The sequence below is a fragment of the Lissotriton vulgaris genome, chromosome 4_1 (assembly GCF_964263255.1).
Source record: "Lissotriton vulgaris chromosome 4_1, aLisVul1.2, whole genome shotgun sequence".
In the NCBI taxonomy this organism is placed as follows: domain Eukaryota; kingdom Metazoa; phylum Chordata; class Amphibia; order Caudata; family Salamandridae; genus Lissotriton; species Lissotriton vulgaris.
Window position 1 is genome coordinate 1,864,286,549 of NC_141691.1, and position 23,725 is coordinate 1,864,310,273.

General features: G+C 51.2%; 1 protein-coding gene across 2 annotated transcripts in view; it reads left to right on the plus strand.

The window, feature by feature from the left end:
- Positions 1–23,725, plus strand: part of TBC1D31 (TBC1 domain family member 31) — a 696,792-nt gene that overhangs the window by 562,853 nt on the left and 110,214 nt on the right. For both annotated transcript variants that reach the window (XM_086966171.1, XM_086966170.1), the window contains exon 18: positions 2,505–2,645. In XM_086966171.1, the coding sequence (XP_086822297.1) occupies positions 2,505–2,645 (141 nt within the window). The remainder of the gene's footprint in view (positions 1–2,504; positions 2,646–23,725) is intronic.

Genomic DNA, 23,725 nt, shown 5'->3' on the forward strand with positions numbered 1-23,725 from the left:
CGAACCAGCCCATTGCCATCATTTCATGGAGAAAATTGATGCATCACCTTTAGATACAGATTGACACACTGCATCGCTCTACTGCCCCCTGCATCTCGCTATTTGTAACCAGGATCAAGCTACTGTTGTTCATCGGGCCTTGCGTGGCTTCTGTATTCGGCCCGCGCTCCATTGCGGTTGGCCTGAACTCTTGACTTTGCCTTTGTCCACCGCGGCCAGCTAACCCTCTAGATGCTATTGCTTCTAAACACCATTTTTCTTTTTTAATCTTTAAAAATGTATATCTTGACTTATGATTATTGCATTTTTGTCGTTTTGATCTTGTTCTATTTATAAAATCAAACTATTTTTCTAAACTGGTGTGGAGTTTTGTTGCCCCTGTATCACCTTTTGAAGTGTTGTACATATACTTTACACATTGCCTCTTAAGTTGAGAACTGCCTTCTCTCTACCAAGCTACCCGAGGGTGAGCACAGGATAATTTAGGGTTTGTTGTGACTTACCCTGACTAGGACCATGGTTCCTGCTTGGATAGGATGCATACCTCTGCCAACTAGAAACCCAATTTCCAGGATCAGTGGTCAATGGTAAAGATAGGACTTATGTTTGTGCAGTGTCATACAGGGACATGGTGTACACTACTACTCCATATCTAGACCAATTTGAGTACATTTACTCTGATTGAAATGTTTGTATTTTTCCAATGATTTCCCATATCCCATTTTTCTACTGTTGTGTCTGTGACCTCAGCTGCCAAGATTGAGTTTGAGCTGGTCAAGCCAGAGAGCTACAGTGTGGCCCAGCGTAAGGTATTTTGCCAGGAGAAGAGGCTTTTTACCAAAGGGAGTGCTATGAAAGCAGAGTTCCAGGGAGGTGTGAGGCTTACTGTGGTTTGGGGATCTGACTTGCTATCAGGTCACTTGTAACTTGACTGTGTTGTACAGATGTAAATGTCTTTTACATGGTGGATTCCAAAACTTAATAAAATGTGTAATTAAAAAAAAGGAAAGCATAGCTCGAAATAGCTTTGAGAGCATGGGAAGAGAACCACGATACTCACACAGAAAATTAGGAGGTAGGGTCAGGATCTGAGGAGGAATTAGAACAAGACCTGCCTGAGGGTCTTGACATGCGACCTGTTTCAGAGGGGAGAAGCTTCCTTTCGGGACCAGAAGTACATTCATATACAGTACACCGTTTATACAATATGTCAATTATATTGATGGTTCACAGCTGGATCATTGCATTGACCAACATATTGACTTACCCCGACTAGGACCATGGTTCCTGCTTGGACAGGATGCATACCTCTGCATTGACCAACATATTGTTGAATTTAGTATAAATAATTCCTCTGGGAACACTTTTTTGTGCGTTGTTTACCCAGTTCTTTGAGTGAAGATTGGATTGCCCTGTTGCATAAAGAATCTTTCTAAAAGGGACATTTTTGAAAGTGTAGTGATAAATTCAGTTTTACCAGTTAAGTTGATTTATCAATACCATTCCAATGATGTGAAACATGAGGGTTGTATTTCTTCTCAATCCTGAATTATACCTTAATAAGTGTCATAAGGAATTCCTAATGTTAATCTATCAGAGGGGTAGGCCTCAGTAGTGAAAAACAAACGTGGGTGTGTTTCACTACCAGGGCATGCAAACTTAGAGGTACGTGTCCTACCTTTTGATTACACAGCACACTGTCCTATGGGCTACCAAAGGCCTACCGTAGGTGTAACTTGTATATGTAACAAAAGTGAAGTTAAAGGCTTGGCAAGAACTTTTAAATGCCAAGTCGACATTGCAGTGTAAACTGCACACACAGGTTCAACAGTGGCAGGTTTGGGACATATTTAATTTGCTACTTGTGTGGGTGGCACGATCAGTGCTGTAGACCCACTAGTAGCGTTTAATTTACACGCCCTGTGCACAGGTAGTGCACTCTACTAGGGACTTACAGATACATTAAATATGTCAATTGAGGATAAGTCAATCAAACTATGTTTTAGTTCAGAACACATGCACTTTAGCAATGGTTGGCAGTGGTAAAGTGCTCAGAGTCCTAAGGCCAACAAAAAGAATTCAGCAGGATTGGAGGCAAGCCGGCAAAATGTTCGGCGGAAGACCACCCTAAGGTTGTCCGATCTAACACTTTTACTAGTCCACATTTCTGCCAAGTTTTTACATACAGCAGATGAATTTATTATTGCTACCGTATATATGTGACTACTCTTGCTTCAGTTTTTATTTACCTTAATAAATTTGGGATTCTCCCCCTGGCCGTGGTAGATATTTAAATGCACTTTTGACATTTAAATTTTACAGAGCAAAGGGTCGCGAATGTATATGAAGGTGTAAACTATGGAGATATATGTGGATCCCATGTTGTCACTCAGGAGCAAGACTTTACTTATTTGATTGCTAATTTGTCATTGTAATAGATAACAGGCGAATTAATATAAGTATTGCAATAATTTAATAATATTACTTTGGCTCATTTTTCCAAGCAACTTTCCAAAGATCATGAAACTAGGACTCGGGACGTAAAAGGAGTGCAGGATGCTAATCGAAAAAAGGCTGAACTCGAAGAGCAAATGTTTCGGCGTTTGATGGAAGCTGGTGGGACAGAGAACTTTCAAATTCAGAAGGTCAGAAAAATGGGCATTTAAACCGTTTGTCTTGTGTGAAAAGGTTTTTGTGATTTACCAGTCTGATACAATTGTATGCCATTTTTTAGAAGAACGGCTTATTGAACACCAATTTTGACAAATCTTCCTTTCCCGGGCTCGACCTCTACACAACGAAAGGAAAGTATTATTGCAACACGTACAAGTATATGAAGCGAGCACTGGCAAAGTCAATAGGCTTCACCTGGGAAGTTTTTAATAAAGAGAAAAGAGGGGGAGGAGAAATAGGGATCAGGTATAGAATAGCCTTTAATATGCACCGCAATGCAAAGACTAATGCCAGTATTGGAGAGATCCTCTATTCAATCAGAATACTGTGAGACAGAAACGCACCTGGGCGAGTTGAACCCGAGACCAGGGAAGAAAGCGGTTGAACTGGGAGGAGGAAGTAAGATAGACCAGAATGTTTTGCAGCCCTGAATATGGGTCCTGGCCCAAAGCCCGCTCTATAGATTGTACTGTTCACAGTGATCTTTGGAAACAGACAGCTAAAGGAGACCTGAAAAAGAAACCTTCTGACTGGTTGCTCCAACATTTTCTATAGGTCACATCTTTATGTTGCCCACCATTTTTACACGTGGCCATACCACCATGCCCAGCACATCCCTACCCGGTTCAGGAGTAGAACGAATAAGGTAGTGCCCAGATCTTAATCTGCGCTCCACTGTACTTTGAATTAATATTTCTTAGCATAATTCAAGGCGTATTACCCTTCGCCCCAAATAGCCGAGCAAGTTGAAATATGATATATTTTGACTATCAATAATGGAAGAATACATGCTCAGAGCGGTGATTTGTCAAAGAAAGCCACAAAGTCTGTACTAAACAGAAACATCAGAATTAGGACGTATGTTTACTACTGTTTACATTTCTCTTCTGCTTCCCTGACACACGGTCATCAGAGTGGGAGTGTGGTGTGTCTGTGTAGAGATTCCCCAGATATATATATATATATATATATGTGTTTTACAGGTCTGGGTGTAGCGTGTGTGCACATCCTCCTGGATTGCTTAAACTTTCTTGTCTCCAGAAGGGTGCTAAGTGGGGGACTGGACTGGAGGGCGTGCGCTGAGGGTCAACCATCGATTTGTGCGTTTAAATTTCAATTAAACGTTTTCATTTGGTGATTTCCAGCGATGCAAACAGGAATGTGTATCAATGATACAAGATAGCTATTGTGATCTCCTAAAACAGACATGGCATCTCTGGAAACGGTAGGCTGCAGTTGAGCAGTTACCCACTGAATGAATGAATGTCTTTCTTTATGTGTACATATACACAAATGACTTTTGTCCCCAGTGTAGCGCTCTCCAAAACAGACCGGTCCAAGTCGGTATTCTCAGAAGTACGTATCCTATTTCTTGTGAAGGCTTTCTATGATTAGATTAAGACGAAGGCATTGGTTGAAACAAAACAACAACAACAAACACACACATATACAAGGTTTACTGTGCCATGAAAACCAACTCTAAATTACAAATCTGTGGTAGTCATCAGAGCACAGTAATTATCACAGTGCCCCTTAGGACTGGGGCATACATGTGACCTGCAGCAATCTAAGAAACAAGCATTGACCTAGCTAATAGGTCTCGCCTTTGGGACCTTATCAGTGTGTAGCCATGCAGCACATTATCCTAAGTGGAACAACAAATAAGCAGGTTTAAATTAATCCCCCCCCCCCCCTGAAACTTGCTCCCACTTATAAAGTAGCTTTGTTATCCTTTTAATGTGTGCATTTTAAAAAGCGACACTCGTCCTCTCCACTCGGCCGCTGGGAGGCTCTTACCATGCGTGTAAATAAATGGTAGAGTCTGTTTAGCCTGAAGACCGACCATTATAAGTATGCATGACAGCCATTGGCTGTGAAGAACGATGAAACGCCGCACAAACAAGCAGTGGCAGGCAGCAACAAGGCACAGCGTAGGACCATTCAATGTAAAAAATGAGTGCACCAAACCAGGGCTTTAAGTGGGATGAACGAACTGGGGGGTCTCATAAAGGGGCATGGCCAATGTAACTAAGAGAGTGGCTTAAAACACCTAAGTTAAAAATCTGTGTTTAGCATAGTGTGCAGGGCTCAAGTCGGGGTACCACACGGGTGGACGGCGTCCCCCCACTTATTTTACCGTGAGCTCGATAACTGGAGCAAATTGAACCACACATTCACTCTTTGGCCTCTCTGGGGTGAGATCGGAGCTGATTCAGAACGCTGATCATGTGCTGGCTTCTCTGATGCAATCGCATCTAAGGGGTGAGCGAGGGGAGGCAATGAGTGATGGTGCAAGCCACCTTTCCTGACGTCACTTCCTGTTGTGACGTCCGCGCCCCCCACTTCATTTTTTAGGACTTGTGCCCTGATAGTGTGCAACCCGATTTGTATTTTGCTGTTTGTCATTGCATCCAGATATATGATACAACAAGTAACATCATACCTACAAGAAGTCAGGACTATTGGCTTTGGCAATAGTTGTTAGTTGAATAAGATAAATAAGCAGCAACTCTGGCGTGTTATATTATTGATAAATCTTCCATTTACAGTCCTGGTGACACCACAACAATGTTGCTGCTCCTGAGTTTCAAAAAGAGAAGAGAAATCCAGAGAGACAATGACTCTTCTTTAAAGGATTTCCGGGGCATGACGTCATGCCTTAACTTCTCCATTAGTGAGCAGTGTGAGCACACGCACATCGAGGTGCCTGCTGTCACTGCAGTCCGGACAAAAACGATCGCCTTTGCCAGGGCACAAAACAGAGCCCGATAGAGACCCGTTTCGAGGCCACCTTAAAAAACTGCTAGTGCTCAGATCCGGTGAGACCCGGCCCACTTAAAGCCCTGCACCAAACACAATATTTTAAGCAATCAATAAGGCGACATGTGACCAGGGCAGTCGCCACCAAAGTCAAAACACACCCAATGGCGGGACAACAAGCAGCGTTTCGTCAAAGAAAAGTAAGCAATTTTGACTGGCATAGGAAGGGATACATGGAAAGTGATGGGCATGGTCTGTGGCACCAGAGTAGATGCCCCATGCCTCGCAGAGCAGCGCATGCGAGCTGCAAGGCTTGACCTAAAAAGCAATGGCATGCCCTAATTAATGTGGACAGGTGGACGTCGGCAGGGGTCAAAAATGCCATTATCACATCACACACCCACCAACAGCTAAAAGGCAGGGGTATCCAGAAACACTTCAGCATGTGAGCCACAATAAATACTTATCACGTGGCTATTAAAAGGCAGTGCTATGCCACATGACTTTTGCGTTCTATGGAAAGTCTATAACATTAGCAGAGTGTATTCAACTATAGAACACATTTTAATAGTTTTGTTTATTTCTTGATGCTGTCACCACTGATGTTGTATAGCACTATTTAGAAGTAAAATGCACAAAATAAAGATTACGTTTTGACATCAAATAAAACAAGTTGACCATGCGCGTGGCTCTTAACTTTCCACTCGAAATCTGAAAGAAAATGTAGAAAACCTTTGTCGAATGACGCAACAGAGGACCCCCAGCTAAGGCTTTTCTTCTGTCGGTCGGAGGGGAGCTGCTGCAAGCTTCTGCTGATGGGCTGCGCCGGCCCCAGCTGCGGTTCCAGGCCCCCCCTCTCTTGGCCGCCCCCAGCAGCCCGGGAGCAGCGGGGTGGTGAGGCAGAGAGCCAGGCCAGTGACATTAAGGGCCCTGGACCCAGGCAGTACTCCGACCCTCGCCGCCTCACTCACTCTTCTATATGCACAGAGGGGCGGGGCGGGGCGGGGCATGGGCATTATATGCATATGAGGGCCCCGTCCGTTATAAAAACAGGAGACTTGCAGTAAGACAACCGAAACAGCGACTACAAAATTCCAAACGAATATGGAGTAATGAGGCTATTGCCTCGGTATCCAAAAACTCACCACTGTCAGAAGGTATCTGACAGGAGAAGACAAGAATCAGGCGAGGCAGAGCTTGACCGAAAAGAACTTGCCTCCCTCCCCAGAGTTCCGGTGGGAGCAGGAGGGCGGGTTGGCATCAGTAGTCCCTGCAGCCCCTGGCACCTAGAGAAGTGTCCCGAGCAGAGTCCCTTAGAAGCCAGTGCAAGGCTAGGCTCTTGGTAAACATGGAATGCTGGTCAGCTGCTGCTAGTACTGGCCCCTAAAGAAGGGCTGGCATGGGAATTATATGCATATGAGGGGCCCGTCCATGACAAACTAGCATTTGCAATGCAATAGCTTTCGCATTTACGCGAGAACTGGGGTCTGAATTGAGTAGTTGAAGGAAAGGAAATGTTGGAATGTGAGACAGGAGTTGAACATTTATGGTTGAAAGTTAATATGGTCTGGTACTCCCCCAGTCCCCTATTTGCCTTTTGTACCCGCAGCCCTTTTACGGAGGTGGTCACCCTCCCTCCTTCAAGGCAATCAATCAGGCCACATCAACTTTACTTTTTTTTTTGGATTATGGGGTGTAACCCCCCCCGGCCGTGTTTTATTACAAAATGAAAAAATGTATTCATATTATGTACAATTACGCAGAAAGTCCGGATACATTGTTAGACAGATGATGTAAAGTGGCTAACCTTAACTCTAATACACACAGCACTCCTGCCGTAAACCTAACAATGCATATATTCACCTTCTGCGTGTCCCCTCTAGAGCCTACAGCAAGGTCAATTACTGGCAGCTTCTAGATCCCAACTAAATTCAAAAATGACTCCGCCGGAGTAGGCTTGCGCAGGGGGTACAGCTTATCAGACGTATATTCTCCCCCGGGCCCCTTCTATACCCTGTGCCTTACACTCCATAAACGGGGGCTGCAAAATTCTGTATACTTGCGCCTTGATGTGCATGCGTGTGCGAGGATGTCCAAAGGCCCACTGGGAAGAGTGTCTTTCCCCCGGCCCCCGCACCACGACAGCCTACCTACCGGCTGTCACTGCCCCTGGAGATACATGGTTCTGACTGCTAAGGACCAAAGTCTATGCTTACCAATCATGACCTTACCGCCTGACCGGAGACTCACAACTAAGTACGACATTACTGCCTGAAACCAAATTTCATGTACTGAGATTTTAATAAATGTTACACATTTCAACTACCTAATTCTGCATTAAAAGTTCCTGTACTGACACAAATACCAACACTTTTATTACAAATTCACCAAATCATCATATTTACATTCAGTCTTCTCTCCTGAGATACCTGCAATGGAAGTTAAGAGAACAAAGCAAAAACATTACTAGAACACATTTAAAATGCACGTTAAGAGAACAAAGCACCACATTACTGAGAACACATTTAAAATGCCTGACTTAGGAAATGGTGGGCAGGGAAAACAAATTACGGGCCGCTGTTGGCTGGGGTGCTGTGCCTGCGGGGAGCAAAAGAACAAGAGACTGTTCTGCTCCCCGCACCCCCTTTTAATGGCGGGCGCAGGCCAGGCCGCTCTAAACTAGTTCTACCCCAACAAATGGGGCGCCCTCGTGAACCGGAAGCACTGAAGTGCTTCCGGTTCACGTCCCCCTGTACACCGCCTATGGGACCCTCACGGGAGGTGGGAGTGCTCCCACCACCACCTTGTCCCCGGGGACCGGTGCGACCGCCATAATGGCGGCGCGCACTATTCTAGCACTCGGCCTTGCCCAGGAGTGAAAGTAGAAATATACATTAGGAGTCATTGCAGAAGGTAGTTGATCTGGTTCATGGGGGACATTTGGAGCAAAGAATTACTAAGGTTATAGTGAGTGCTTTCTGGTGGCCTAAAGTGGAATCTATAGTGGATTTGCTGATCAGAGAATGTCATTAGTGTGCTACAAGTTATAAAGTAAAGTTACCATCCAGTACCATTTCCCATTGCCTTTTGGAGCAAGAGCAAGTAGCAGTAGGCTTGGCTCTTTTGAAATGTTACCGATCAGTGAGAGGGTTTTGCTAGTCTTGGTGGATTACAGATCTAAGTGAGTGGTGAGGAGGAAAATGAGTACTCTTACCACAGCAAACCTGATTGAGTTTTTAAAAGAAGAACTTAACAGGAAGGAGTGCCAGAAGTTGTGATCACAGACTAGTGTGTGCAATTTGTTTGTGGTGAAATTAAGAGTTTTTGAAGTTTGGCTATGATGCGCCACATGACTGTGTTGCATTCACTCAATACAAATGTACTAGTTGCGCGATTGATTCAAATAATTAGGAGATATATACAGATGACTTTTCTAGAAAGCTCAGGTCAAGGAGGCACTATGGGAGTTGAGGTGGGCGCATCACACAGCGCAGAACACTATCAAAGGCTTGTCACATTTTGAGTGTTTGAGAAAGAGAGTTTATGGAAGTAAAATGACACTGTAATGATTTATGTGCTTGGGTACAATTATGAGAAAATCGTTATTTGACAGACTGTAGCCTGGTAGAAGGTTTGACACATATGGAGATTCGTCAGATACGTTATAGCAGTCATTAGGTAAATTAGGAAGGGTATTTTTGGATTGATTTGTCTTTTAAAGGTGCAAGGGTTAGAAGTAAAGTTTGTGACTGTAAGCAGAGTCAATTCTATGGTGACAATTGTGGATAAAGTTAAACCCAAAAGCAGATCTCCTGTGTATGCTGTGTATAGCATTTTGAAAGGTCGGAGATGATCTGTTACTTTTCAGGGGTGGGGGTTGGGGGGGGGGGTTAAAAATACTAAAAAATAATTCTGTGAGGTTTTCCAGGATACCATTGGTAAACTTTTTTTTTTTTTTTTTAAAACCTTTATTTGTAAAATGCACAATACACAGCATCTGAAAGAGACACGTTAGTGATAGATTCCTTACCTTAGAATATCCCCAGGCGTCAGACTGGATCCGGAAATTTTTGCGTAGCAATACCCCTGCGCGCTGTTAGGCGTCGTCTGCGGCTCCGCGTCCGTCGTCGGCGTCGTGAGCGCCGGGATGACGTCATCGGAGTATATAGACGGCGCCCATGCGCGCTGACGTCAGTTCTTCTTTTTTCCGCGCCAGCTAGCGCAGATCCGGAAGAAGCTCTACCCCCAGTCACTTTTTGACTGAAAACTTTTTGATCTTTTTGATCCTCTAATTCGTCGATTCTCGACGATCGGTGCCAGGGATGCCCGGGTTCAAGCCTTGCTCGAAGTGCGGCCGACTCATATCGGTCACGGACCCCCATCGCCGGTGCCTGAAGTGCTTAGGCCTCGACCACGACGATCGAACCTGTGACGACTGCCGGGCCCTGACGTCGAAGGCTAGGCGGGAGCGGTCCCGCAAGCGTCTCGAGCTGAGGCAGTCGGCCCCGCGCCGCTCCAGGTCCCGGTCCCGGTCCCACGGGAGGTCGAGGGACAGGTCGCGAGGTCGGAGTCATCGACGCTCCGGGAGTGGTCACCGATCGTCTGGATCCAAGTCCTCAGGTAAGAGGCATGAGAGGTCGGAGCGACACCATCGGTCCTCCGACCCGCCCCGACGCTCGCTCGATGCGGCCGGGGGTTCGGGCGACACCGCCCACGCGGCTCCGCGGGAGTCGCAAGCGTCGCCGCCTGCCCCACACCTTCGGGTCCCTGGGCACGGCGCGTCGCAGGAGGAGGTCGAGAGGTACCTCATGGCCATGAGGGCCCTCCCTCCTCAGTCGGTTCCCGTGGCGCCTTCGGGCCGATCGGCTCCGTCTGGAGGTCCTTCCGGGTCGGGCGCTTCGGCCCCGACGACGTCGGGTGCTTCGGGCCCGGCGCCGCTGGCGACTTCGGTCCCGGCGCCGCGCGACCTCGCTGGATCCGGCTCCGGATCCGGGACCTCGCCGGTCGACCTTACGACCTCACCGGCGCCGTCCCTTCAGGTGTCGTCCCCGGCAGCCGTAGTGGTTGCCGACCCCAATGCTTCCTACGGTCCGCCTCAGGCGTCGGAGGGGCGCCGCTGGGCGCCGATTCCATCGGCCGTCGGAGAATTCTATCTCCACGAGGAGGCCCTGGCTGTTCATCCTGGTCTCCAGGAGCTGGGTGACGAGGAGCAATGGGAGGGGTCCGAGGACCCTCTGGCACGTGATTGCCAGTCACATCAGGACTGGACATATGAGCTTGGGGAGGCCAGTGGTATTGACACCTCGCCAGACACTGGATTTACATCGCCCCCGACTGTGGCTTCGGAGGCGGGTTCTGCTTACAGCGTAGTGTTGACGAAGGCAGCTAAGGCCCTAAACCTTGAGCTCCCCGTCGCGGCCGTGAGGACTAATCTCCTCACTGAGGTGCTCAAACAGCAGTCCGGCTCCGCGGAGCCCCTTCTGCCGTTCAATGAGGCCTTGTGTGACGTTCTGCTGGGCACTTGGTCCAAGCCCGCCACAGGTCCCCCTGTGGATAGGAACGTGGCCAGACGCTACCGCCCGGCACCGGGCGACCCTTGCTTTTTGTCCACCCACCCCACCCCCGAGAGCCTGGTCATCCAGGCCTCCACTTCCCAGACCGCATTCCCGACGGCCCCGCCCGATCGGGAATCCAAGAGATATGAGCAGTTCGGGAAGAAGGTCTTCTCGTCTGTGAGCCTAGGGCTCCGGTCAGTCAACACCAACTGTCTCTTGGGCCGCTACACCCACACTCTGTGGGACACGGTTGCGGAGGTGCTGCCACAATGCTCTGAGGAGGTCAGGGCTAAACTCAGCCAAACCCTTGCGGACGGCCGAGATGCGGCACGATTTTCCATCCGGTGTGGGCTGGATACCACGGACTCACTGGGCAGGGCGATGGCAACGACGGTGGCGGTTCGACGCCACGCCTGGTTGAGGTCCGCCAATTTCTCGGCCGATGTCCAGGCCACTCTCCTGGACATGCCGTTTGATGGCCGTCGCCTCTTCGGCGACAAGGCAGACCATGCGCTGGAACGTTTTAAGGACTCCAGGGCCACGGCCAAGTCCTTGGGCCTTGCGGCCCCACGCCGGCAATCGGGTGCCTTTCGCTCCTTTCGTGGCCACGGAAGGGGCGCCCCACCACGGACCGTCAGCCACGCGCCGCAGAATGTTCAGCAACGCGGTGGCGGCCGTGGGAACCGCCGTGGCGGTGGTCGGGGTCAGCGGCGAGGCCAGTCCACACCTCCCTCAGCAGCCCCCGCCTCAAAACCTTCCTAGTCCGAGTTTTCAGGCCCATGTGACGCCTGTGGGAGGCAGGGTTCGCCATCACCTCTCCCACTGGCATACAGTCACTTCGGACAGGTGGGTGCTGCAAATTGTCCGAAGGGGTTTCTCCCTCCCCTTCGAGTCTTCCCCTCCATCCATGCCACCTCAATGCCACCGTGTGTCGGGGGATCACTTGCGACTTCTGCAAGAGGAAGTTTCGGCCCTCTTGGCCAAGAGGGCCATCGAGCGCGTTCCTGGGCCAGAAGTAGGACGTGGCTGTTACTCCCACTACTTTCTGGTACCCAAGAAGGGCAAAGGGGGCCTACGCCCTATCTTGGATCTGCGGAACGTGAACGGCTTCCTCCGTACGGAGAAGTTCAAGATGCTCACTTTGGCTCAGGTCCTGGCTGCCCTGGACCCAGGAGACTGGATGGTAGCGTTGGACTTGCAGGACGCCTATTTCCACATCCCCGTCCTGCCGGCCCACCGGCGTTACCTGCGGTTCACGGTAGGCCACGAGCACTTTCAGTTTACCGTGCTCCCCTTCGGCCTTACCAGCGCCCCACGGGTGTTCACGAAGGTGATGGCGGTGGTCGCAGCCCATCTGCGCAGGCAAGGGGTGTCAGTCTTCCCCTACCTCGACGACTGGTTGTTGAAGGCGGGCTCGCCCCAGACAGTCGTCAGCCACCTCCAGACTACGGCCGACCTCCTGCACTTGCTGGGGTTCTCCATCAATGTGCCGAAGTCACACCTGTGTCCCTCTCAGAAGCTCCTTTTCATCGGAGCGGTTCTCGACTCGGCGCAGTTTCGGGTTTACCCACCCGAGCAGCGGGTTCGGGATATTCAGGCTCTGATTCCTGTCTTCGGGCCGTTATCCCGGGTCTCGGTCAGGTTGACGCTGCGGCTTCTGGGACTGATGGCCTCCTGCATCCTTCTGGTGCGTCACGCCAGGTGGCGGATGCGGGCTCTGCAGTGGGACCTGAAGTTTCAGTGGGCCCAGCATCAGGGCAACCTGTCCGATCATGTCCTGATCTCGGAGGGCACTGCGAGACAACTGCAGTGGTGGCTCACGGACCGCGACTGGGTCAGTGGCAGACCCCTCTCTCTACCCCAGCCGGAGCACGTAGTTGTGACGGACGCGTCCCTCCAGGGCTGGGGAGGCCACATGGGAGAGGCGGAGATCAGAGGCCTCTGGTCTCCGGCGGAGTCCCGGCTCCACATCAACCTTCTGGAGCTGCGGGCGATTCGTCTTGCACTGAAGGCATTCCTCCCCTCTGTCAGGGGGAGCGTGGTGCAAGTGTTCACCGACAACACCACCGCCATGTGGTACTGCAACAAACAGGGCGGTGTGGGGTCGTGGACCCTTTGCCAGGAGGCTCTGCGCCTCTGGCAGTGGCTGGAACATCAGGGCGTGACTCTGGTGGTTCAACACCTGGCAGGTTCTCTGAATGCCAGGGCGGACGAACTCAGCCGCCGGTGCATGATGGATCACGAATGGCGTCTGAACTCGGACGTGGCGCAAGGTCTCTTTCGACAGTGGGGAGAGCCTTGGTTAGATCTATTCGCCACAGAAGAGAACGCGCAATGTCAGCAGTTCTGCGCGTTGGAGTTTCCAAGGCGGCACTCGCTCGGAGACGCTTTTCGTCGCGAGTGGAGCTGCGGCCTGTTGTACGCCTTTCCGCCTATACCACTTCTGCCCAGAGTGCTGAAGAAGATCAAGCGCGACCGGGCCCAGGTTATCCTTGTGGCTCCGGACTGGGCTCGAAGATACTGGTATCCCGAGCTACTCAGCATGTCAGTCGATCCCCCGATTCGTCTGCCTCTTCGGGAGGACCTTCTGTCGCAGCAGCAGGGGACGGTCCTGCACCCGAACCTGTCCAGTCTCCACCTACAAGCTTGGAGATTGAGCGGCGGCAGTTGAGGCCATTTGACTTGCCTCCCGAAGTCGGTGACATCATTCTGGCAGCCAGGCGTCCCTCCACTAAGTCGGTATACGCCTGCCGGTGGAATAGATTTGTGGCATGGTGCGCAGCAAAGGCTGTGGATCCCCTCTCTGCACCCCTTTCGGAAGTGCTGCTCTTTCTTCTTTCCCTTGCCCAGCAGGGCTCTGCTCTGGGCACTCTTAAAGGGTATCTCTCTGCTCTTTCAGCCTTCTTGAGGCTACCTGATCAGCCTTCTTTGTTCAAGTCCCCTATAGTGAGTAGATTTCTGAAGGGCATCACACACATGTTCCCTCCTGTTCCCTTCGTGATGCCCCAGTGGGACTTGAACCTTGTTCTCACCTATCTGATGTGTGCTCCCTTTGAGCCACTTCATAACTGTCCTCTTCGCCTCCTTACGCTGAAGACGGCCTTCCTGGTTGCCATCACCTCTGCCAGGAGAGTGAGTGAGCTCCAGGCTCTTTCTTCTTCTCCGCCTTTCCTGTCTGTTCACCCTGATAAGGTGGTGTTGCGTACACGACCTTCCTTTCTGCCCAAGGTTGTCACGGCCTTCCACATCGGGCAGTCCATCACCTTGCCCACCTTCTTTCCGCCTCCGCATCCCTCGAAAGAGGAGGAGAGGCTCCACCGTCTGGATCCAAAACGTGCGCTCTCCTACTACTTGGACCGCACTCGCCAATTCCGGGTGGATGACCAACTCTTCGTTGGTTACGTGGGCGCGAAGAAGGGAAAGGCTGTACACAAGAGGACCATCTCCAGGTGGATCATCTTGTGCATCCAAGCATGCTACTCCATGGCGAGGAAGGAGCCCCCGGCTGGATTGCGGGCTCACTCCACTCGGGCCACGGCAACGACAACTGCCTTGGGCCGCGGTGTCCCCCTGCAGGACATCTGTCAGGCAGCCACGTGGGCCTCGCTGCACACGTTCGCAAGACACTACTGCCTGGACAGTCAAGTCCGGAGGGATGGCTTCTTTGGCCGTTCCGTCCTCCAGGACTTTCTGGTGTGATATTGGTTCGCAGACCCACCACCACGGGGTTGGTATTGCTGGGGTATCTATTCTAAGGTAAGGAATCTATCACTAACGTGTCTCTTTCAGATGCACAAGTTACTACTTGTGTAACGATATATCTGTAAGAGACATTAGTTAGTGATAGATTCCTTACCGCCCTCCCATCCTCCCCGTTCTGCGAACCGATATTTAGGGTTAAGGTCATCCCCTTTCAGGGCCCTAGTTTCATGGCACCAGTGTTAGTTCTCTCATGGCTCTGCGTATCTGGCGCGGAAAAGCTGTGTTATCAGAACTGACGTCAGCGCGCATGGGCGCCGTCTATATACTCCGATGACGTCATCCCGGCGCTCACGACGCCGACGACGGACGCGGAGCCGCAGACGACGCCTAACAGCGCGCAGGGGTATTGCTACGCAAAAATTTCCGGATCCAGTCTGACGCCTGGGGATATTCTAAGGTAAGGAATCTATCACTAACTAATGTCTCTTACAGATATATCGTTACACAAGTAGTAACTTGTGCGTCTGCCTACAACCCCGCAGGGCCGGCCGCTATGACACATGGAAAAAGGATAAAAAGGAGCTAATAGGACAGAACGCCATTAAAGCCGTCTCTAAGTAAGGAGTATCGTGTGGAGCCGCGAACCATAGTAAGAGGATAGAAAAAGGTTTAATTTTATGATTTTGTCTAGTACAAATTATAGCAGTACAAAGAGAGTAGAGGCTAATAAATGACCAGGATAGCTATCATCATTCAAGGAACACTGAACCCCGACCCCAAAGGAAGCAAAGAAACGTAAGAAAAAAGAAACAGAAGAAGAGAGAAAGAGAAAGAGGGCCACAGAAACAAAGAGAAAACATAAAACACATCCCATCCCCCCACCCTGCATACCAGCGGAAGGCCACGGCCCACCCCCCCCACCCCCAATAGGCATGCCTGTCGCCCCAAGAGAACCCCCAAGTGGGAAAGAGAATACAGAGAGTGAGAAGAGACATCCCACTCCCCAACTCTCAGAAGAGGTGGGAGGAGGAAAATTCAACATACTCCCGGTCCCCACCAGCCCCGTAAGCATCCCCCACCAAAAGTATCATCAGTAAAACAGTGGTTCCAAATGGAACTGCAGGTGGGGAAATCATTCCCAAATCTGCGGATAAATCAGACAAAAGGCAGACCCATCCTCACCCCAGCCCGTCAATGCGTCTATAACACTAAAGAAATCACCTAGCCCTGGCCCGATCTTGGGTGGCCCCATATATCCATCCCCCGTAAGAAGTCACAACCACGGGAGAAAGGGAGACGGCAATACAACAAAAAGCCCGCCGAACCCTAGCCCGATCCCAGATGCCCCCCGGGACGAACCCCTCGTCAAATATCAATCCCCTTCACAACTAAGGGACGAGATGGAAGTAAAGAGTAGGGGAAGAGTATAACTAGAGGAGAAGCAACTCTAAACGATCCCAGCCCCTCCGCCGAAATCACGACCCCCACCCTGTTCATGACAGCAAAGAAGGGAATAGCAATGCAGAGACAGTTGGGGAAAGACAATTCGCAAAGCGTGACTTGAACAGTTGCATAAACAGTGATAGCCTCAGCTCAACCAGCCAATCAACCGATAACACAGAAGAGCAATCTAGCCCTGGCCCGATCTCGGGTACGTCCCCAAATGGAGTTCCTGGAGAAAGCCCGCCCCCTCTGAAAACAAGAGACAACATGGCCGCATAAAGAAGGAGAGTAAAGTGGAAGCATAAAATGGCCGTCGAATATCACCATACAGTCCTTTGTCCCTCACGAGTTGCTTCCCTAGTCCATCCGGAAAGTACAGGCTCCTCAGCGTAGCGGGTGAAGGACACGAGGGAAACTCCATCGGCAGGGCCGGAGGCTGCATGTCCAGGTCTTTAGGCAATAACAATGTTTCAGGCAGCAATGTGGCAGACCCCGGAGGCAGGGGAAACAAAGTATCACAGGCGAGTCCACCGGGCGGCTGGTGTTGAGCGTAGGTAGAGGCAGAAGCAGTCAAATCACCTCCGCGGGCAAAAAGAAACATTGTATCCTCAGCAAAGTTTAAAGGAGACAGTTCCAAGGGTAGCTGGTTCCCAACATCGCGCCCCTGTCGTAGATCAGGCACCATTTTGTCTACGCAGTCGGTTATTACCCGGAAATCCATGTACATTTTCGAGCGAAAGTCAGACAGGGCGGCCAGGATAGATCCGTTAGAGAGTCGTAATGGTAACCCCTCGTCATCAAACTCCGGGGGAAACGTTGGCGAGCAGTCTCCCAGCACGAGCAGGGTGTCCCAGGCAGCAGACTGGGACGGGCACTCTCTCACGTTCCCCGAGGCACCAGATAGGGCCATATTGGTAGGGCCACGGAGTAGCCGCCGAGGCGGGAGCGGCATGAACAGGCAACAATACAAGTCTCACTGCCAACACAAATGATTCAGGTCGGGCTCTCGAGACTGAGAACCCTACAGCTTCATGCCGTAGCACCAGGATAGAGAAGCATTCAGCCGATGCTTGCCAAACATGGCCGTGCAATCTATTCCGCTCGCACTCCGCCTCGGACAAAGACGCCGTACCTGGAGAGCAGCTCTACACGGCGATCACGCACAGGGCACAGCTCGCATTATTCCGTGGCAGGCAGCGCAGTCAGGGTTCCGTCCCGGGAGGATGGTGCCACCTTTACGTCCTCGGTGTCGCACGGGAACCCCGGCCCTCACCAAGCCTCCCAGACTCGGAGACGGACGGCGGTTCAGCACGGGGCCAGGGCTAAAAATCTTTGCGCAGCTATCTCCGGCTGCCAGGCGAGTCGAGAAGCCTGGGAACGACGCTGCAGATCAGCACAGCATAGCGGACATTCCGCCGCCACAAACCACCAGGATAGGGATCAGGATAGTAGCGCGGAGGAAGAGAGCTGGTGGAGCCGGGAGCTTACACGTCTGCTCAAGTCGCCATCTTGGCTCTTCCACCATTGGTAAACTTAATCCATTTAGGCACACAATAATACTTAAATCGGTAGCCTTCCCATGAGACAGCTAGTCACAAGTGTACCATTTTTGTAGTGATCTAAACTGAAAGAACATTTGGGGGTTTGTGCTTCAGAGACATTATAGATCCATTAGAAAGCTTGTATTAGTTATCCCCTTTAGCAATTTCAGAACAAAAAGTCCAGGGGTTTTGAGAGACTGCATTAATTTGCAATGACTTAATGAGGCATCTGGATGGATAGTTTTCTTTGCTAAATCTACAGGAGCTTTTAACATACATTTTAGGACCTGGCATTTTCTTCATGGTTGACCTTGCCAGTCCATACTGTCGAACTGAGTGGGAAAGAAGAGGAATCCAGTTGCCTAACTGTCTTCATTACGTTAGAAGGCACATTTCATTTCTGTGCAAAAGGATGCCTTTTGGTTTGGCGACTATGGCATCTGTTTTCAAGGGGTTACATAAGGACTACTAGTTAAAATACGGGACATGGAATAACATCATTCAAATTTGAAAGAAGTACTTAGAGTATTGCAGAAGGCACGATTGACTGTCAAGAAGAGTAAATGAAAGTTTGGCAGACACAATTGTATTGAAAATATCAAAAGTTATGTGATTTGAGTACCATGTTTGAAATAGTTGGTTCCCGGTGTGGAATGTGTTGTGGTTTGGGATACATCTGGGTGTGGTATTGATGCATAATAAAAAGAAGCAAACAAGTACGTCATATCGTATTGATCACATGCATTTAGACCAGCAGATAAAAATAACTCTGTCATTCTGGGACATCATTTAAGGATGAATCTTTGGGGGACCAGTTTTGCAATGTGCAGAGTTCATTAAATTCCCTGTGAATATTTTGGCTCTGGGTGGAGGAATGATATAGACACGTAGGTAGGTGAAATTAGCTTCAAAATTGCTGGCCTGTCGGTTCAGGATTCTATATGGACCTGGTCAAGCTGATGGGTTGTCTAGATTAGCACTTGACGGATATAGTGTTGAGGGAATGGAGGCAGAGTGGTAAGTGGTAGCTACATTTAAGGATCTTAAGAAGGAATTGGGAGGACTCCATGACAAAGTCTTATTGGAATAAGGCTGGATCAGAAAAGTGAAGAAAAATGACAATTTGAATGATGAAAGACCTTTTTAGAGAAAGAATGTCCAGATTAAAAAGATCTACAAAGTGAATGTCAGAGCTATGGCAAGGTGAAAGAGCAACTGATGGTGTGTGAAGATATCATTATGAAAGATTGGGGAGAGGATGTAGCCTAACAGCTAGAGCTGTTGATCACAAATTTGGGGAACCAGGTTTGAATTTTAGGAGGGACGCTCAACATCCTGTGCTTCGCAAATCACTTAATCTCCCCGTGCCTAACAAAAATCAATGTACCATTGTGTAACACATGAAATGCGCTCTGATACCTTCGGGTCAAGTTTGCGCTATATAAAACTACAACAACAAAAAAAGATGAAATGATTTTGCCTAGTGGTTTACATTCTGAGAACATTAATATGTGTCATGATGGAATGATGGAAATTGTGACATATCTGGCACAAAGAGAAAAACTAAGGAATACTTTTGGTGGCCTTGTATTGACGCATCTGTCAATTTATGAGAGAATGTGAAGTTTGGGACAAAAGTGATTAGCCTGAAATGCGTCTAGTATTCCTGGTAGCCCAGTCAAGTTACCTGCTGGTCTGTATAGGAAATTTGCCATTGATGTTATTAGTCCATCTTCATTACCTCCTGAGAGAATATTTTGTTATTGCCTGTTGGACAGGCCACATGAAAGGCCACTCTCCCCCGGCCCGACCCGGCCTGCACCCGGTCACACAGGTACCACGCACCACCCTTGCACGTCCTCCGTCCCCTCAGGAACCCCTGCCCTCGAGCATGTCAACCTCGTGGGTCCGATCCACTGCCAGCCTACGCGCCCATCCTGGGGCGCCATCTTGGACACTCCACCACGTGGCCGCCTGGCCCCCGGCCGACCTCAACCCTGGGCCTGGCCAGGCCTCAGACATCCCGGCACCACCATCCACCCAGGAGGTGAGCGGGCTACTTGGCAAGTCAATGGGAGAAAGAGGTGTCGATGGCTCTCCCCCGCCAAGTGCCGCTCGCCCATCGCCTCCCCGGGCACTGGCTCCACCCCCCTGCTGGGTGTCTGGACTCCCTCATCCCGGACCTCCCGACCTCCAAGTGCGAGGGTCCGGACATCAAAGCACACCAGTCCTATAACTGGGGCAGCTCCAGAGCAGGAAGGAGTTGTATCTTGGAGTCGAGAGACGTAAAGAGGAACTCATCCTAGACGGACTACTGGCGCTGCCGTAGCTCTGTCTTGTGCACCATCGTCCTGCCTGTTGGCGCTGCCACAGCCTTCGCAACCTTCATCACCTTCATCGTCGTCGGGACCTGCTGGCGTGGCCGCGGACCGTTGTAACCGCCATCTTCACCGGGACCTGCAGGCTCCGCCGCGGACCGTCGTTTTCCTTCGTCCATCTCGGGACCTGCCTGGCTCCGCCGCGGCCCGATCATCTAGAACGCCGAGCTCGAGGATTGAGAGCTATTTTCCACTCATTGGTAACAAGACTGTCCCGCTACCCTTTCCCCAAACCAGAGACTAGAATCGAGGGGACCCCTGAGTCCAGACCTCCTTGTATCATATCATCGTAACCTAAGAATTGCATATAAAGTCTCGTTAACCTTCAACCTTGTGTGGTGTCCGTCTGTGGGGGGGAAGTTACTTGTCTGTACAGTCGTTGGAGACGGCTCTCCCCGGAGACCTCTCCCCGTAGTCTCGGCCGACCCTCCCGGTCCGTCTAACATTGGTGGCCAGCGGCGCGATCCGAATCACCGCGTAAACGTACAGAGAGTAGCTCACCCCACGACGAAATCACAATGACAACTAAAGAAAGCGGATCAACCGAGAAATTCCAAATGGAGAAATTGGAGGAGTACAGCCATCGTGAACTAAAACAATTCTGCATCGAACTGGGTATCGCTACCACCGGACTAAGCACCAAGGACGATTTTAAGCATGCCCTAGAATCTTGGGCAGAGACCGGGGCTGCCGGAACCCCCGATCAAAGCACCGCAGAAAAAACCACCACGGCCCCTGAAGGGCAAAGAACGGGTCTCTCGCAAGACGAGATCCAGGAAAGAGAAAGAACCCGACTACACGAGCTGGAAATGGCCCGACTCAAAATGGACGTTGAACTTAAGTTGGCCGAACAAAAAATCAACTTAGAGCACCTGCGTCTCCGAGAAGAAAGAGAGGAGAAACAAAGACAAAGGGAGCTCGAGGAAAAAAAACTGGCGTACGAACACGAACGGAACCTAGCCGAGATCAACCTGCGCAAGCAGAATAAAGAAGCAGGGGTGCCCGAGCGACCCCACACCTCAGGAACCACAGAGAAAAAGGTACACATCCCCAAGGATGTTGTCCGAGAATATTTCCGAGAGGACGACATCCAGCAATGGTTTAAGGCCTATGAAATCGCTATGACTGCACACCGGATCGATAGAAGCGACTGGGGAGCCGGTCTATGGGGGAGATTCCTCAATGAGGGCCGCGACACCCTGCTACAGCTCCCGGACCACCAGATGACCTCCTACGACCATATGAAAGCGGCACTCCTCACCCGCTATGGCCTCACACCCGAGATGTACCGTCAGAGGTTCCGAGACTGCACCCGCATCCCGGGTACAACTTGGGTGGACTATGTAACATACTTTAGCCGAGCCTTCGAGGGCTGGATCAGAGGAAGCAACGTCACGACCTACGAACAACTGTTCAATCTGATGGTATGGGAGCACCTGTCGAACAATTGCTTCATTGAACTCCGCCAGCACCTCCTCGACAGCAAGTTAACGGATCCCCGGCAGCTCGCAGCCGAAGCTGACCGGTGGGAGATCACCAGAGTGGGCCGGAATGGGTCCTACGAACAGAACCGGAACAACAATGGTCAGCACCGACCCAGAGGAGGAGGAGGGGGCCAAGGACGAGGAAGAGACAACGCTCCGGTCGCCCCCGCTACCAGCACCACCCCCCCGGCCAACCGGGGCAGCACCCCGGCGCGACCGGGGTACAGAGCCAATGTCACGTGTCACCGATGTCAACGAGTCGGCCACTATGCAAACGACCCAAACTGCCCGCAGTACCAGAGCCCAAGACCCCGCCAAGTGGCCGCTGCAGCCCTAGGGGAAGAACAGATCTCCGAGGAGCAGGAAGAAGACGAACAAGAGCATCAAGAGTGGGAGCCAGCCGCCATGGCTCTAGCATGCTTAGGGGGGAAAGACATGGTCCCGCGGGTCCCCCTACCCGCTAACACCCAGAAGTACAGCCAATGGGTGAGCATCAACGGACGCCGGGCCGAAGCCCTTCGTGACACCGGGGCCAGTGTAACAGCCGTCCGCTGTCACCTGGTGACCCCAGAACAGTATCTACCGAACATTCTCTGCCCTGTACGGTCAGCCGATAACTCGGAAAGTCTGTGTCGGATGGCCTGCGTCCCTTTCGAATGGGGAGGGGTCTCCGGCATGTTGAAAGTAACGGTCCGAGACGATGCCCCCGTAGACTGCCTCCTGGGAAATGACCTTGAAAGCTCTCCGTGGGCAGCCGTGGAGCGAAGAGAACACCTGGGGATGTTAGGCGTCCCGGACTGGGCGTGCGTCACCACCCGGTCCATGGCCGCCCGTGCCAACCACCGCCCAGAAGAACCCGAATGGCCGGCGCCACCGCCTCCGGTCGCCCCAGCCGAAAACACCGACCGTGACATCCCCCCCGAACCAGCTCAACCTTCCGACCTCGCTAACCTCGACCAGTGGCCTCAAGAGGGGGGGCCCACGCAAGAACAATTTCGCCAAGAACAGAAGACCTGTCCCTCCCTCGGGGGACTCCGCCAGCAAGCGCTTGCCCAAAGCGCAGGGGATACCTCCGGAACTCATTGGGTCTACTGGGACAATGATCTGCTGTACAGCGAGCAAAGAATCGCCGAGCTGGGGAGCAACCGAGTATTAGTGGTGCCCCTCCGTTTTAGAGACTTTCTGTTAAACCTGGCCCACGATGTCCCCCTGGCAGGACACCTGGGACAAGATAAAACCTACAGTCGCCTAGTGACCCACTTCTTCTGGCCCAAAATGAGGAACGATGTGCACCAGCATTGCCGATCTTGCCCCACGTGCCAAGCCAGTGGGAAGAGCGGCCGCAAACTAAAAGCTCCCCTAAACCTTTTCCCGTGGTCACTACCCCGTTTGAGAGGGTCGGAATAGACATTGTGGGGCCCCTGGACCCGCGCACAAAACAAGGCCATCGATTCATATTGGTGCTGGTGGACCACGCCACCCGCTACCCTGAGGCTGTCCCTCTGCGGACTGTGACCGCCCCGGTAGTCGGCCGGGCTCTGATGGGGATCTTCTCCCGTGTGGGCTTCCCCCGAGAAGTCGTCAGCGACAGAGGCACGAACTTTATTTCTAAATACATGAAATCCCTCTGGCAACAGTGCGGGGTCACCTACCGATTCACGACCCCCTATCACCCTCAAGGGAACGGACTCGTTGAGCGGTTCAACCGCACGCTAAAAGGGATGATCGGGGGGTTGGAAGAGCCCCTCCGTCGCCAGTGGGATGTGCTGCTGCCGTGCCTCCTCTTCGCTTATCGAGAGGTCCCCCAGAAATCCCTGGGCTTCAGCCCATTTGAACTGCTATATGGACACCCAGTGCGAGGGCCGCTCAGCCTAGTCAAAGAAGGCTGGGAGATGCCTCCGTTAAAGAACCCTCCAGATGTCTTCCGGTATCTCTTAACCCTCCGCAACCAGACCCGGCGGTTCCGAGAACTGGCAAAAGCCAACCTAGAGGCCAGTCAAGAGGACATGAAAAAGTGGTATGACCGGAATGCCTCATCCATTGAATTTGAACCTGGACAACAAGTATGGGTGATGTCCCCCACCGAGCCATGCGCCCTACAAGACAAATGGACGGGGCCCTTCAAAGTAATCGAGCGCAAGGGCCCTGCCACCTATCTCATCGACATGGAATCCTCCCGGAACCCACTC